This window comes from Macaca mulatta, chromosome 7 (assembly GCF_049350105.2).
Source record: "Macaca mulatta isolate MMU2019108-1 chromosome 7, T2T-MMU8v2.0, whole genome shotgun sequence".
NCBI lineage: Eukaryota > Metazoa > Chordata > Mammalia > Primates > Cercopithecidae > Macaca > Macaca mulatta.
The window spans coordinates 18,889,405-18,905,240 of record NC_133412.1 but is presented as its reverse complement, the minus strand read 5'-3'; the positions used below and the strand labels follow the sequence as shown (position 1 = coordinate 18,905,240).

The 15,836-nt window shown below is 47.9% G+C and overlaps 1 protein-coding gene across 3 annotated transcripts in view; it reads left to right on the top strand.

Annotated features, from left to right (window-relative positions):
• The first annotated feature begins 566 nt into the window (after positions 1–566).
• RPAP1 (RNA polymerase II associated protein 1) overlaps positions 567–15,836 on the top strand; it is a 28,097-nt gene continuing 12,827 nt past the window's right edge. Inside the window, exons 1-7 of one of the 3 annotated variants that reach the window (XM_001101155.5) lie at positions 567–618; positions 8,171–8,427; positions 8,720–8,868; positions 9,154–9,243; positions 9,739–9,859; positions 10,444–10,665; positions 14,789–14,968. In XM_001101155.5, the coding sequence (XP_001101155.2) occupies positions 8,247–8,427; positions 8,720–8,868; positions 9,154–9,243; positions 9,739–9,859; positions 10,444–10,665; positions 14,789–14,968 (943 nt within the window). In that variant the 5' untranslated portion in view covers positions 567–618; positions 8,171–8,246. Of the gene's footprint in view, positions 674–8,170; positions 8,428–8,719; positions 8,869–9,153; positions 9,244–9,738; positions 9,860–10,443; positions 10,666–14,788; positions 14,969–15,836 lie in introns of all 3 variants that reach the window. The other 2 variants (XM_077939133.1, XM_028850764.2) reach the window with 2 other exon arrangements.

The window sequence follows — 15,836 nt, the reverse complement described above, 5'->3', positions numbered from 1 at the left end:
GAGTGCAGAGGGACGTCTGAGGAACGCTCTGTCCCTGCCAAGGGTGTCGTATGTGCAGAAGGGGCTGTGCCTGCTGTATATCAGAAGGATGTGTGGGCCAGGCGCGGTGGCGCAGCCTGTAATCAGCACTTTGGGGGGCCAAGGTGGGCGGATTACCTAAGGTCGGGAGTTCGAGACCAGTTTGGGCAACATGGTGAAACCCCGTCTCTACTAAAAATATAAAAATTAGCCAGACATGGTGGCGGGCACCTGTAATCCCAGCTATTCGGGAGGCTGAGGCACAAGAATCGCTTGAGCCTGGGAGGCGGAGGTTGCAGTGAGCCGAGATTGCGCCACAGCACTCCAGCCTGGGCGACAGAGCAAGACTGTCTCAAAATAAAAAATAAAAAGGATGTGTGTTCTGGGTGATGGTATAGAGCTTACGTGGGAGTAATAAACTGCCAGCCGTGCAGCACTGCGCTCACCAGTCCGCCACGCTGAACAAGCAAAGCCCAGAATGCTTCGAGCTAAGCCCGGGAGAGGCGGGGCTGGGCTGCGGGGCGGAACCTGGAATCTGGCGGCGGCGGAAACGCTACTTCTGCGGGGCAAGATGGCGGCGCCCAGACAGGCCTGGATCACGTAGGTGGCGGGGATGAAGGGACGGATTTCAGGTGATCTGGGCGGAGGACCCAGGGTAGCGTGTCCAATTTCTTTGCTGGAACCTGCCTGCGGGCCTTTGGTCTGTAAGGGAGCCTCCTCAGTGCATAGATCTCGGGCACGGCCCTTCAAGGGGCGGCAAAAGCTGAGACTCGGTGATTACTCATTGCAGAGTTGGGTGGTCCAGGAGGCTTAACTAGAACCCTTGACCAGAGCGGTAGGGGCTAGTCACGCGTCCCTATTCGGGATTGGATCCTGGCTCTGTAGGATAGGCTGCAATGTAAGAGCCCCAGAGACTCCTCAGAGGCCAAGATAAACCCAGAGGTCCATTGTTAGGACTACTTTTTTTTTACGAGTTACTCTTTAGGCATTACTCGTTAGGATTACAGGCTTGAGCCACCACGCCCGGCCAATGTTATCACTTCTAGCACGGATTGGTTCTGGACAAATCTGTTCTGGAGTTTGTGGGGAAATACACTGGTGGCTTTACTTAGGACTAAAAGAATTGTTACTGAGGTTTATTTATATAAGTAACAGGCACTGGGCTAGGCGCTTTGCGTGCATAGTCATTTAAATCCTCACGTATTTCCTATTATATAGGACCTGTTACTCACATTTTACAGTTGTGGAAACGTGACTTGAGTCAGCATAGAGGCCGGGCACGGTGGCTCACGCCTGTAATTCCAGCACTTTGGGAGGCTGAGGCGGGCGGATCACCTGAGGTCAAGAGTTCGAGACCAGCCTGGCCAACATGATGAACCCACATCTCTACTAAAAAAATACAAAAAATTAGCCGGGTGTGGTGGCAGGCGCCTGTAATCCCAGCTACTCGGGAGCCTGAGGCAGGAGAATCACTTGAACCCAGGAGGCGGAGGTTGCAGTGTTCCGAGATCGTGCTATTGCACTCCAGCCTGGGCAACAAGAGGGAGAGTCCGTCTCAAAAAAAAAAAAAAAAAAAATAGGTAACTTGCTTACTTTCGCACGTTTAGTGCATTTAGTAAGTAGTGGAACTGGTATTTGACTTCTGGCCTATTGATTCCACAACTGGTGCCCATAACCCCCCTAGCTCTTTGTGATATAGGTATGGTGCACCCTGTGAAGTGAGCTGGACTTTGCTTTGGGGTCACATGAATCCATGGATAAGTAAGAGGAATTGTTTCTGCTTATGCAGAATCTTACAGGAGTGAGTTGTTAACATACCATGGATTCTCACTTCATCTAGTTCAGCCTTCCTTAGCGCCTCTGGGTAGGCACTGGGGTAGGAGACTTTTTCCTTGTTTGTTGGCCGGACTGCCCAACAATTAGATATGGTTAACTGCCCTTTGGCTGTATAAATAATAAGAATCATAACTGGCGTTTGTGTCCTTTCATGTATAAGACTCTGTTCTGGGCCGGGCGCGGTGGCTCAAGCCTGTAATCCCAGCACTTTGGGAGGCCGAGACGGGCGGATCACGAGGTCAGGAGATCGAGACCATCCTGGCGAACACGGTGAAACCCCGTCTCTACTAAAAAAATACAAAAAACTAGCCGGGCGAGGTGGCGGGCGCCTGTAGTCCCAGCTACACAGGAGGCTGAGGCAGGAGAATGGCGTAAACCCGGGAGGCGGAGCTTGCAGTGAGCTGAGATCCGGCCACTGCGCTCCAGCTCCAGCCCCGGCGACAGAGCGAGACTCCGTCTCAAAAAAAAAAAAAAGACTCTGTTCTAATCTTCTTACATATATATAATTAATTCAGGAGGTAGGTACAGTTATCTTCATGTTACAGATGAGGAAACAAGCAGAGTAACTTCAGTAAAATACCTTGCTTAATCTTACACAGTTAGTAAATTGTAGAAACTGGATTTGAACACAGGCAGTCCATTTTCATACTGTTTGCCTACCATTCAGGAAAAGGCACATCTGTGTACTTTGCTGTTGTCATGCTACAAACAGTACTTAATACAAGTTCTATGCCAAATTTAAGACGAAATTTTGTAGACAGGTCTTTGCTCACTTCATCCACTTCCTTCAGTTCTCTACTTATCTAAGTTTTTTCCTTCAATATTGAGCTCTATTTTTAACCTTTAGGGATTTTTCCCACCTCTGAAATCCTGTAGCAGTGATCTTCTGTGTGATTAATTTGATCACTGGGATGTACTGCCTTGTAAATGTATATGCATGTTTACCATATTCTGTCACCCCAAATTTGGGTACATCATTGACCAAAGGAAGACCTTTACAATCTTGGAGACATCATTTTAACTGTAAACCTTTGGAATTTCTAGACTTGTGTGGGCAAAGAGAGATAATGAAGTGAGAAATTATTAAAAGACCCAGTATTTCGGCATGGTCTCTGTCTCTCCAGTAAGCCCCTTGAACCCAGGGACTGGATTTTACCCCCATTTCTTTATATTTACAGCCCCTTGTACACCGCTCTGCCCAGAGTAAACTCGCAAAAAATGTTTTTGATAATGTTTGTAAGGTCACACCGTCACACTAAATGCACTAAATGTACAAAATTAGGCAAGTTACCTATGCTTTTTTTTTTTTTTTCTGAGACAGACTCTCACTCTTGTTGCCCAGACTGGAGTGCAATAGCACGATCTCAGCACACTGCAACCTCCACCTCCTGGGTTCAACTGATTCTCCTGCCTCAGGCTCCCGAGTAGCTGCGATTACATGAAATTGTTTCACCATTTCTACCCCTTTTAGCCTACCCCCACCCCTGTGTTGGGAGGTGTTTCCAGTGCTGGCTTAGTTATTAGATCTGATCCTGCTTAGAAGTAGATGAAGAAAAAGTAAGGAAATGTGTCATTCAGCACTTTTTTTTTTTTTTTTTTTTGAGAAAGAGTCTCATGCTCTGTCTCCAGGCTGGAGTGCAATGGCACGATCTCGGCTCACTGCAACCTCCGCCTCCCAGGTTCAAGTGATTTTCCTAGCTCAGCCTCCCGAGTAGCTGGGACTATAGGCGTGTGCCACCACGCCTGGCTAATTTTTTGTATTTTTAGTAGAGATGGGGTTTCACCGTGTTAGCCAGGATGGTCTCGATCTCCTGACCTCGTGATCCACCCGCCTTGGCCTCCCAAAGTGCTAGGATTACAGGCGTGAACCACCACGCCCAGCCTTCATTCAGCACTATTGTTAGTCCCAGCTATCTAGCTTGTCTACCTCTCCATCTCACCCTCCTTCAACTTTTAGGAGGTGGTCAACTTCATCATGTTCTCCCATGTACCATATTTATTCCCTGCTTTTTTCTTTTTTTCTTTTTTTTTTTTTTTTTGGAGACGGAGTCTCACTCTGTTGCCCAGGCTGGAGTGCAGTGGCCGGATCTCAGCTCACTGCAAGCTCCGCCTCCCGGGTTTACGCCATTCTCCTGCCTCAGCCTCCTGAGTAGCTGGGACTACAGGCGCCCGCCACCTCGCCCGGCTAGTTTTTTGTATTTTTTGGTAGAGACGGGGTTTCACCATGTTAGCCAGGATGGTCTCGATCTCCTGACCTCGTGATCCACCCGTCTCGGCCTCCCAAAGTGCTCGGATTACAGGCTTGAGCCACCGTGCCCGGCCTCTTTTTTCTTTTTTTCGAGATAGAGTCTAGCTCTGTTACCCAAGCTGGAGTGCAGTGGCGCAATCTTTGTTCACTGCAACCTCCGCCTCCTGGGTTCAAACCATTCTCCTGCCTCAGCCTCCCAAGTAGCTGGGACTACAGGCACATGCCACCACGCCTGCCTAATTTTTTTGTGTTTTTAGTAGAGATGGCGTTTCACCATGTTGGCCAGGCTGGTCTTGAACTCCTGACCTCAAGTGATCCACCCCCCTCAGCCTCAAAGTGCTGGGATTACAGGTGTGAGCCACTGCGCCCGGCCCTATTCCCTGCTTCTATACCTTTGCCCAGCTATCCCTTCTGGCTAGAGGCCTATTTCATCCTTCAAGGTCTGGTTCAGTGATTTTCAACTGGGGGTGACTTTTTTCCGAGGTGACATTTGGCAATGTCTGGAGACATTTTTGCTTGTCACAACTGGGGGAGGAGGTTTGCTGATGGCATCTAGTGGGTAAAAGCCAGGAATGCCGCTAAACATCCTACAGTGCACAAGACAGCTTCCTACAGCAAAGAATTATCCAGCCGTAAAGATCAATAGTCCCTACTGAGAAAGCTTAGTGTAGTTCCAGCCTTTGCTCTTCAGGAGATTCTTTATAGTTCTTCCCCATCTGCCTCACTGTTCCAGACTTCCAGGACACCCAGGCACCCACAGCACTAGGCAGTAGAACATAGTGAGTAAGAGCACGGACTGACTGGGATTGAATCCTAATCCTAGCACTTACACTGAGACCTTGGGCAAATACTTAACTTCTCAGCACTCTTCTTTTCTCAGCTGTAAAATTTGAATAATAGTAGTAACCTACCTCATAGGCTGTTGTGAGGATTAAATGAATGAATATGGAAAAAGTGCTTAGAGAACAGTATGTGGTGCATACTAAGTGCTCAATAAGTGTTAGCTATAACAATGTTTTTATTATTACCAGCATCTAGCTCAGGGGTTCCAAAACTAGCCAGCCAGCTTGCAGGCATCTTTGGCCAGTCCAGTGTTTTTTGTTTTATAATTGAGATATAGTTTATATACCACAGAATTCATCATTTCATTTTAATATTATTGTTATTATTATTATTTTGAGACGAGTCTCACTCTGTCATCCAGGCTGGAGTGCAGTGGTGCGATCTTGGCTTAACGCAGCCTCTACCTCCCAGGTTCAAGTGATTGTCCTGCCTCAGCCTCCTGAGTAGCTGGGATTACAGGCACGTGCCACCACGCCCAGATAATTTTTTTTGTATTTTTAGTAGAGACGGAGTTTCACCATGTTGGTCAGGCTGGTCTTGAATGCCTGACCTCGTGATCCACCTGCCTCGGCCTCCCAAAGTGCTGGGATTACCAACGTAAACTACTGATCCTGGCCAGAATTCATCATTTTAAAAGTTTACAGGCTGGGGCAGTGGCTCAGGCCTGTAATCCCAGCACTTTGGGAGCCCGAGGTGGGCAGATGTCTTGAGCCCAGAGATTGAGACCATCCTGGACAACATGGTGAAACCGTGTCTCTATGAAAAACACAAAAATTGCAGGGTGCAGTGGCTCACATCTGTAATCCCAGCACTTTGGGAGGCCAAGGTGGGTGGATCATAAGGTCAGGAGTTTGAGATCAGCCTGACCAACATGGTAAAACCCCATCTCTACTGCAAAACTGCAAAAATTAGCCAGCTGTGGTAGTGGGCACCTGTAATCCCAGCTACTCAGGAGGCTGAGGCAAGAGAATCGCTTGAACCTAGGAGGCAGAGTTTGCGGTGGGCCAAGATCGTGCCATTGCACTCCAGCCTGGGCAACAAGAGCAAAACTCTGTCTCTCAAAAAAAAAAAAAAAAAAAAAAAAAATTAGCTGACTGTGGTGGTACATCTGTAGTCCTAGCTTTTTGGGAGACTGCGGTGGGAGGATGGCTTAAGCCCAGGAGGTGGAGGTTGCAGCGAGCCAAGATCATGGTAGTGCACTCTATCCTGGGTGACAGAGCAAGATCCTGTCACAATAAATAAATAAAGTTTACAATTCATGGCTTTTAGTATATTCACAAGGTTGAACATTTTCATTACTCCAAAAAGACGCTCCATACCCATTAGCTGTCCATTCCCATTTCCCTCCAGCTCTCCTAGCCCCTGGCAATTACTAATCTACTTTCTGTCTCTATGGATTTGCCTATTTTGGACATTCCATATGAACAGAATCATACAATATGAGGCCCTTTCTGGCTAGCTTCTTTCTTTCTTTTCACTAAATAAAATGTTTCTGAGTCATATAGCTTCTTTCACTTAGTGTAATGTTTTCAATGTTTGTGCATTAGAACTTCATTCCTTTTTATTGACAAATAAGTATAATGTCTCTATGTTAATTTTTTTTTTTTTTTTGCCCTTTGTGCCATGATTATGTAAAGTCTTAACCTTTGGAGAAGCTGGGTGAAGACTATATATGGTAACTGTTCATACTATCTATATAAATCTGTAAATCTAACATAACAAATCACAAGTTTAAAAAGTATATAAATTTATAGTATATAGAGAAAAATAGAAATGTGCATATTTTATCATGATACAAAACAAACATTTGATTGATGATTTGTTTGTTGATTTATTTATTTATTTATTTATTTGTGAGACGGAGTCTCGCTGTGTCGCCCAGACTGGAGTGTGGCGTGATCTCAGCTCACTGCAAGCTCTGCCTCCGGGATTCACGCCATTCTCCTGCCTCAGCCTCCCAAGTAGCTGGGACTACAGGTGCCCACCACCAGGCCCAGCTAATTTTTTGTATTTTCAGTAGAGACGGGGTTTCACTGTGTTAGTCAGGATGGTCTCGATCTCCTGACCTCATGATCTGCCTGCGTTGGCCTCCCAAAGTGCTGGGATTACAGGCGTGAACCACCGTTCCCTGCCGATCCTGTCCCTTAAAAAAAAAAAAGATTATATTGAATTATAGATTTGGGGAGTATTAAGTGTTCTAATTCATGAACATGGGATGTCTTTCCATTTGTTTAGGTCTTTATTCTTATTGTTATTAGTTTCTGTAGAGACATGATGGTCTGGCTTTGTTGCTCAGGTTCCTCTTGAACTCCTGGCTTCAAGCAGTCCTCCTGCCTCAGCCTCCCAAAGTGCTGGGATTACGGGCATAAGTCACTATGCCCGGCCCCATTTGTTTAGTTCTTTAATTCAATAGTTTTCAATGGACAAGTCTTGTACTTTTTTGGTTAAATTTATTCTAAAGCATTTTATTCTTTTTGATGCTATTGTAAATTCAGTTGTTTTCTTAATTCCATTTTCTGCATGTTCTTTGCTAGTGCATAGACATACTTTTTTTTTTTTTTTTTTTCGAGACGGAGTTTCACTCTTGTTGCCCAGGCTGGAGTGCAATGGTGCAATCTTGGCTCACGGCAACCTCCGTCTCCCAGGTTCAAGTGATTCTCCTGTCTCAGCCTTATGGGCGCCCACCACGACTCCCAGCTAATTTTTTGTATTTTCAGTAGAGATGGGGTTTCACCATGTTGACCAGGCTGGTCTCAAACTCCTGGCCTCAGGTGACCCACCCGCCTCGGCCTCACAAAGTGCTGGGATTACAAGCGTGAGCAACTGTGCCTGGCCAAAAATGTTTTTTACATTGATAGTTTACAGCCCAAGGTTTTTAATAATTTGCATACCTTTAGGCCAAGCATGTTCTCTCCAGTTTGATACAGAATCATCACCCCCCGTTATGACACATATCTGCCTGGCCCTTGATGACATTTTCCTCAGGTCTCCTGCTGGCTGTTCCTGAGAGTTTTATCACCCATAGATTATAAACAACCTAAGTTGGCTATAAATGTTGTTGCTAGGCTGATGACATCAGGGAGGGCTGAAGACGGAATGGCAATAAGGTATGAATGAGGAGGAATGAATTCATGTGAACCCAAGGATAAAGAAGATCTTCGCTGATGCCCGGTAAAGAGAATCAGGGTTCAGTTGCAGAGGGCCCATATTCTTTGTTGCTCTTAGGGATGAATAAGAGGGAATCCCCGCACAGAGACACGGCTGGAGAGAGTCGTACTGGGGAGGCAGCTGGAGCAGCAAGATGCTGTCGCGACCAAAGCCAGGGGAGTCCGAGATGGACCTGCTGCGCTTCCAGAGTCAGTTTCTCGCAGCTGGTGCAGCCCCGGCGGTGCAGTTGGTGAAGAAAGGAAATAGGGGTGGTAGTGATGCCAACTCAGACCGGCCTACGCTCCAGGACCATCGGGATGTGGTGATGTTGGACAGTGAGTGCCCGGGGGTATGAGGCTGAGAAGTAGAGAGGGTACAGCCTTGGGCCCCTTCCTCTTCATGATGTGGTTGGATTCAGACACATCATTATTATTTCAGACACTGCATAGCTTCTGTTGCTTCAGCCCCATTTTACATAGGAAGAAACTGAGGCTCAAAGAGGTTAAATATCTTACCCAAGATGACACGGCTTGAGCCAGGGCCCCATGGCAGCTGTCTTTCTTCCCTAGCCTGCAGAGTCTTCCTAGTACGTGCATATACTCATGTTTGGGATCTTTTCTTTCTCAGATCTCCCAGATTTGCCCCCAGCTTTGGTCCCTTCTCCCCCGAAGAGAGCCAGGTCCAGCCCTTGCCACCCCCTGCCTGAGGATGAGGACCCAGAAGAGAAGCTGAGGAGGCATGATCAGCACATCACTGCTGTCTTGACTAAGATTATTGTGCGTCTCACTCGGGCTGAGTAGGATAAGATGTTCCAGGGTAACAGGGATATAGGAGGCTTGGGGCGGGTGAGCCTTATGAGTGGACGGTGCTTCAGAAAGGTAGAGTTTTACCCCCCGAGGTCAGGTTGGGGGCTGGGTTAGAATCACTCTGCCCTGAAGGGAGGAGGGTCCATAACCCCCCAGAGTGAGGTTCTCATCGTTCAGAACTGGGCTAATAGGATAGGGTCCAGCCTAGGGAAGTCTCTCCATTGTGCTTTACAACTCTGTGCTTTGTTGCTACAGGAACGAGATACAAGTTCAGTGACTGTGAATCTGCCTATGCCCAGTGGCGTTGCTTTCCCCGCTGTGTTCCATCGCTCGCGGGACACACAGGTAGGGAAGGGTAAGCTTAGGTGGTGCTTAGGAGACAGACAGGTGAGTCTCACAGTGCATCTTCTTCAGGCAGGTAGTTTAGTGATGATAAGCAATTTCATTTACAAAGCAGTACTATACTAAGCACTTCATGCCCATTACTTCTTTTAATCTTCATAACAAACTTATAAGGCAGGTATCATGATGATACCTTGGGGATGAGGATTCCTTATTCCCATTTTTCAGATGAGGAAACTGAGACCCCAAAGAGATAAATAACTTGTCCAACACCACACACCTAATAGGTAGGAGAGCCAGAACTTCAACCCAAGTCTGTGAGATTCTAAGACTTTTATTCCTATAGACCTCTCCTTTTTCTGAGAACTAGGGTTGTGATCCCTGGAAATGGAGCAAAGCCTCTTTTATCTCTTTGTTCCAGAGGCCTTGATATAAAGAGGTTGAGAGGAAAGTGGGATAATGAGCATCAGTAACCTGGGTTTTCTTTTTGCCCCGCAGGGGAAATCAGCAACATCTGGTAAGAGAAGCATTTTTGCCCAGGAAATTGCAGCAAGGAGGATAGCTGAAGCCAGGGTCCCATCAGTTGGGGAAGTCGTGCCCAACCTGGGCCCACCAGAGGGTGAGCTGGGGTTGAAGAGGATTGGGCTTGGCCTTTTTAAAAGACACAGTCATGGGGTCATTTTTGAAGACATATCTTCCTGCCTCAAATGAGAGGTGCATTTGAGCCATCTCAAGTAGTCTGAGAATACTAGGTATGGGAGACTTGGGTCCATATCTGGGTCTCAGGTGCTGGGAGTGGGGCAGGCCATTATGCAATCCTAAGAGAAAGGGAATAGGGCAGAAGTGTCTGGCAGAGACTGTAAAATGAATGTGTTGGCCAAGATTCCTTTAATGATGCAAATTATTAGCTGAACAGCTGGGAGCAGGCCCCTGGCTACAGATGGCTGCCTAGATATCCAAGAGAAGAGTCAGAAATTAGGGTGTTTCTGAGGAAAACCTTTTCATGTAAGTACTAGGGAAGCGGTGAGTGGAGCAGCCACCTGGAGTCCCTGTGCCAGACCCAGTGGGGTCTCTCCACTCTGTCTGAGGAAAGCTTGGGTCTATACCTGTCTCCAGGGCTACTAGGCTTATAGAAGAAGGCCAGAAAACCCAGTTAGAGCCATGGAGGACAGAGCAATGAACATGATCATACCTTTCTTCCAGGTGCCGTGACCTGTGAGACACCCACTCCTAGGGACCAGGGCTGCCAGCTTCCTGGGAGCAGCCACAGCTTTCAGGGACCCAATCTGGTCACAGGGAAGGGGCTCAGGGATCAAGAAGCTGAGCAGGAAGCCCAGACTATCCATGAAGAGAACATAGCAAGACTGCAGGCCATGGCTCCTGAGGAGATCCTGCAGGAACAGCAGCGGTTGCTGGCCCAGCTTGGTATGGGTGCCTGACTTTCGTGCTGAGACCAGGCTAGGAGGGGAATACCACTTATTGAGCAAGGCTTACTGTGAGTTCTGGGCACTGTGCTGAGTACTTGAATGCTTTTTTTTTTTTTTTTTTTTTTGAGATGGTCTTGCTCTGTCACCCAGGCCAGAGTGCAGTAGCATGATCTCAGCTCACTGCAGCCTCCACCTCCAGGGCTCAAGCAGTCCTCCTACTTCAGCCTCCCGTGTAGCTGGGACTACAGGCGCACACCACCACACCCAGCTAATTTTTTTTTTGAGACAGAGTTTCACTCTTGTTGCCCAGGCTGAAGTGCAGTGGTGTGATCTCGCCTCACCACAACCTCTGCCTCCCAGGTTCAAGAGATTCTCCTACCTCAGCCCCTCGAGTAGCTGGGATTACAGGCATTTGCCACCACACCTGGCTGACTTTTCGTATTTTTAGTAGAGGTGGGGCTTCTCTATGTTGGTCAGGCTGGTCTTGAACTCCCGATCTCAGGTGATCCACCCGCCTTGGCCTTCCAAAGTTCTGGGATTACAGGCATGAGCCACCATGCCCAGCCATTTTTTTTTTTTTTTTTTTAATTAAAAAAAATTTTTTTTTTGAGATGGAGTTTTCACTCTTGTTGCCCAGGTTGGAGTGCAATGGCACAATCTAGGCTCACTGCAACCTCTGCCTCCTGGGTTCAAGTGATTCTCCTGCCTCAGCATCCTGAGCATCTGGGATTACAGGCACCCACCACCATGCCCAACTAATTTTTGTATTTTTAGTAGAGACGGGGTTTCACCATGTTGGCCAGGCTGGTGTCGAACTCCTGACCTCAGGTGACCCACTCGCCTTGGCCTCCCAAAGTGCTGGGATTACAGACGTGTGCCACTGTGCCCAGCGTTTTTTTTTTTTTAGACAGATTTTAGCTCTTCTTGCCCAGGCTGGAGTGCAATGGCACAATCTCTGTTCATTGCAACCTCTGCCTCCCAGGTTCAAGTGATTCTCCTGTCTCAGCCTCCGAAGTAGCTGGGATTACAGGTGACCACCACCATGCCTGACTAATTTTTTGTATTTTTAATAGAGATGGGGTTTCCCTGTGTTGGCCAGGCTGGTCTCAAACTCTTGACCTCAGGTGGATCAAAGTGCCTCCCAAAGTGTTGGGATTACAGGCGAGAGCCACCATGCCTGGCCCCCAGCTAATTTTTTTTTTAAGGTTTTTGTAGAGATGAGGTCTCACTATATTGCACAGGCTGGTTTTTGTTGTTGTTGTTTTTTTTAAGAGTCTCACTCTGTCACCCAGGCTGGAGTGCAGTGGCACTATCTCAGCTCACTGCAACCTCTGCCTCTCAGGTTCAAGTGATTCTTGTGCCTCAGCCTTTTCAACAGCTAGGATTAGAGGCGTGTATCACCATGCTCGGCTAATTTTTTTATTTTTAGTAGAGATGGGGTCTCACCATGTTGGCCAGGATAGTTTCAAACTCCTGGTGTCAAGTGATTCACCCACCCAAGCCTCCCAAAGTGCTGGGATTACAGGCATCAGCCACCGTGCCTGGCCTTTAACACGTTATTCTATTCTGTCCTTAAACTTGTCCTTTGAGGTAGGTGGTATTAACCCCATTTTACTTATGAAAAAAAACTGAGGCCTAAAATTTCAAAGAAATTTTACCCAGGTCACATAGCTGATAAGGAGCACAGGATTTAAACCCAGGTCTATCTGGTCTCATAGGCCCTGTGTTTGTTGTTGTTGTTTTTGTTGTTGTTGTTTTGAGATGGAGTCTCCCTCTGTTGCCCAGGCTGGAGTGCAGTGGCACGATCTCAGCTCACTGCAACCTCTGCCTCCTGAGTTCAAGCAATTCTCCTGCCTCAGTCTCCTGAGTAGCTGGTATTACAGATGTGCACCACCACACCCAGCTAATTTTTTTGTATTTTTAGTAGAGACAGGTTTCACCATATTGGCCAGACTGGTTTTGAACTCCTGACCTCAAGCGACCCATCTGCCTTGGCCTCCTGAAGCGATGCGATTACAGGCATAAGCCACCGTGCCCGGCCGAGGCCCTGCTTTTAACCACTGTGCTATGTATAACTGTACTATCCCGGTATAGTATACACTATGCTTTATTATAGCTATACTCCAGTATATCTATAGTCTCTTCTATTCTGTGATACTATGCTATGCTATACCTCCCTGCTAGTGTCTGTTCACCAAAATACCAGGTACTCAGTCAATCTTGTTACCCTCTGTATACTAGCACCTCTATAGAGTATAATACATGTTAGGGCTCAGAATGGTGCCTTGCACCTGTAATCCCAGCACTTTGGGAGGTTGAGGTTAGAGGATCACTTGAGGCCAGGAGTTCAAGACCAGCTTGGGCAACATCGTGATAATCCATCTCTACAAAAAATAAAGATATAATAAGTTACAGCCAGGCACGGAGGCTCACGCCTGTAATCCCAGCACTTTGGGAGGCCGAGGTGGGCAGATCAAAAGATCAAGAGATTGAGACTATCCTGGCCAGCATAGTAAAACCCTGTCTCTACTAAAAATTCAAAAGTTAGCTGGGTGTGGTGGCATATGCCTGTAGTCCCAGCTACTCGGGAGGCTAAGGCAGGAGAATCGCTTGAACCCGGGAGGCAGAGGTTGCAGTGAGCCAAGATCGTGCCACTGCACTCCAGCCTGGGTGACAGAGCAAGACTCGATCTCAAAAAAAAAAAAAAGGCCGGGCACGGTGGCTCACGCCTGTAATCCCAGCACTTTGGGAGGCCGAGACGGGTGGATCACGAGGTCAGGAGATCGAAACCATCCTGGCTAACACGGTGAAACCCCGTCTCTACTAAAAAATACAAAAAACTAGCCGGGCGAGGGGGCGGGCGCCTATAGTCCCAGCTACTCGGGAGGCTGAGGCAGGAGAATGGCGTGAACCCGGGAGGCGGAGCTTGCAGTGAGCTGAGATCCGGCCACTGCACTCCAGCCTGGGTGACAGAGCAAGACTCCGTCTCAAAAAAAAAAAAAAAAAAAAAAAAATTAGCCAGGTGTGGTGGCGCATGCCTGTAGTCCCAGTTACTTGGGAGGCTGAGGCAGGAGGATTGCTTGAGCCCAGGAGTTTGAGGCTGTGGTGAGCTACAGTTGTGCTACTGCACTCCAGCATGAATAACAGAGCAAGACCCTATCTCTTTAAAAATATATATATAAAGCCTGACCAACATGGTGAAACCCTGTCTCTACTAAAAATACAAAAATTAGCCAGGTGTGGTGGTGGATGCTTTTAATCCCAGCTACTCAGGAGGCTGAGGCAGGAGAATTGCTTGAACCCAGGAGGCAGAGGTTACAGTGAGCCGAGATTGCGCCACTGCATTCCAGCCTGGGTAACAGAGCAAGACTCCCATCTCCCAAAAAAAAAAAAAAAAAAAAAAAAGGCTGGGCACTGTGGCTCAAGCCTGTAATTCCAGCACTTTTGGAGGCCGAGGTGGGCGGATCACAAGGTCAGGAGATTGAGACCATCCTGGCTAACATGGTGAAACCCCGTCTCTACTAAAATACAAAAAAATTAGCCAGGTGTGGTGGCGGGCACCTGTAGTCCCAGCTACTTGGGAGGCTGAGGCAGGAGAGTGGCCTGAACCTGGGAGGTGGAGCTTGCAGTGAGCCAAGATTGCGCCACTGCACTCCAGCCTGGGCAACAGCGAGACTCCATCTCAAAAGAAAAAAAAAAAAAAAAAAAAAAAAAAAATATATATATATATATATATATATATATATATATGTAAATATGCGTGCATAAATAAATTAGCTAAGAGTTGGCCCTAGTCAACATCAACTTATTCTACAGCCACTTACGTTGGAACTGTGACCTGAAACCAAGCACAGGGATAGGCATAGGAACCTGGGCCAGGGGACTATCAGGGATACAGGGAAAGGTGGGCAGGTGGGCCTAGTGACCCCACAGGTGTGAGAAGGCTGGGTCATTGATGGGCCACAGGCACAGGAGCACCCAGAAGGCTCAGGCCCAGGCTGGGAAGCAGCTTGTCCTAGTCCTTGGCACTCACAGACAGGCAATATTCAGCAGGTTGTAGGTCTGTAGGAGGCCAGGGAGGATTTGCCCTCACTCACTCTCCCCTCTACCTTCGCCTCTAGACCCCAGCTTGGTTGCTTTCTTGAGATCTCACAGCCGCACCCAAGAGCAAACAGGAGAGAAGGCCTCTGAGGAGCAGAGGCCAGGAGGACCCTCTGCTAATGTCACCAAGGAGAAACCCCTCATGTCAGCTTTTGCCAGTGAGCCCAGGAAGGGAGACAAGCTGGAGCCAGAAGCCCCAGGTTTGCAGGAGGCGGGGTCATATTTTGGTGGATAAAAGTAGAGGAAATTGTCCCTTCTCCTAGGCCTGGCAAATGAGAGAAGAGAGAAGCTTCTGTGCTTTTGGACATCTAACATTAATCCTCATTACTGGCTTCAAGTCAGTCTTCATTGCTGATGCATGTCTTCTTCCTGCACATGCTTCCTGTTTTCTTGTCCTGTTATTGCTCCTTCCCCGCCTTCCCTTTTACAGGGCAGCAATGCATGATGGCTGAATCCCACCCCACCCCCTCCTGGCAGACTGTCTTCCTGCCCTTGCTGTAGCTGCCCCAGCTCTGGCTCTGTCCATCCCACTGTTCCTTCTCTCTCTGCTCACAGTGTTGGGGGGAAGATGGCAGGGCCAGGGTAATGGGAGAGGCAGAATCTGACAAAGGTCTTATGAACATGCCAGACCAGAAGCAGAGAGGCCAGTGGAAGCACTCATTTCCCAGAAACTAGATTATTTCATTAGTGATTAGCAAAAGAAGAAATCGAATTATGACAGCCAGGAACCTCATGCCCCCGAAGGAGCTCCAGGCCAGCTGAGCAGGTTGGGTGGGGGTAGGCATGAAGGAGGAAAATGCTGTGGGATTTGTTTCTGTATCCTGCCTCCCAGGAGCAGTATAGCTGCCTCCTCCTCCTTGTCCCCACTCTCCTGCTCCTTTAAGGGCTGGTACTGGAGAGTGGAGAGTGGTGCCTTCCCAATATATGTGGTCCTCCTTCTTCCTCTTTTTCACCTTTCTTTCTCTTTCTTCCTTCTCCTCTTCCTTCTCTCTCCTTTCCCAACAAATCCTGGGGTCAGCAAGGGGCTAGAGCCCAGGATGGAGTGTGTCTGTCATATTTGAGATTTTC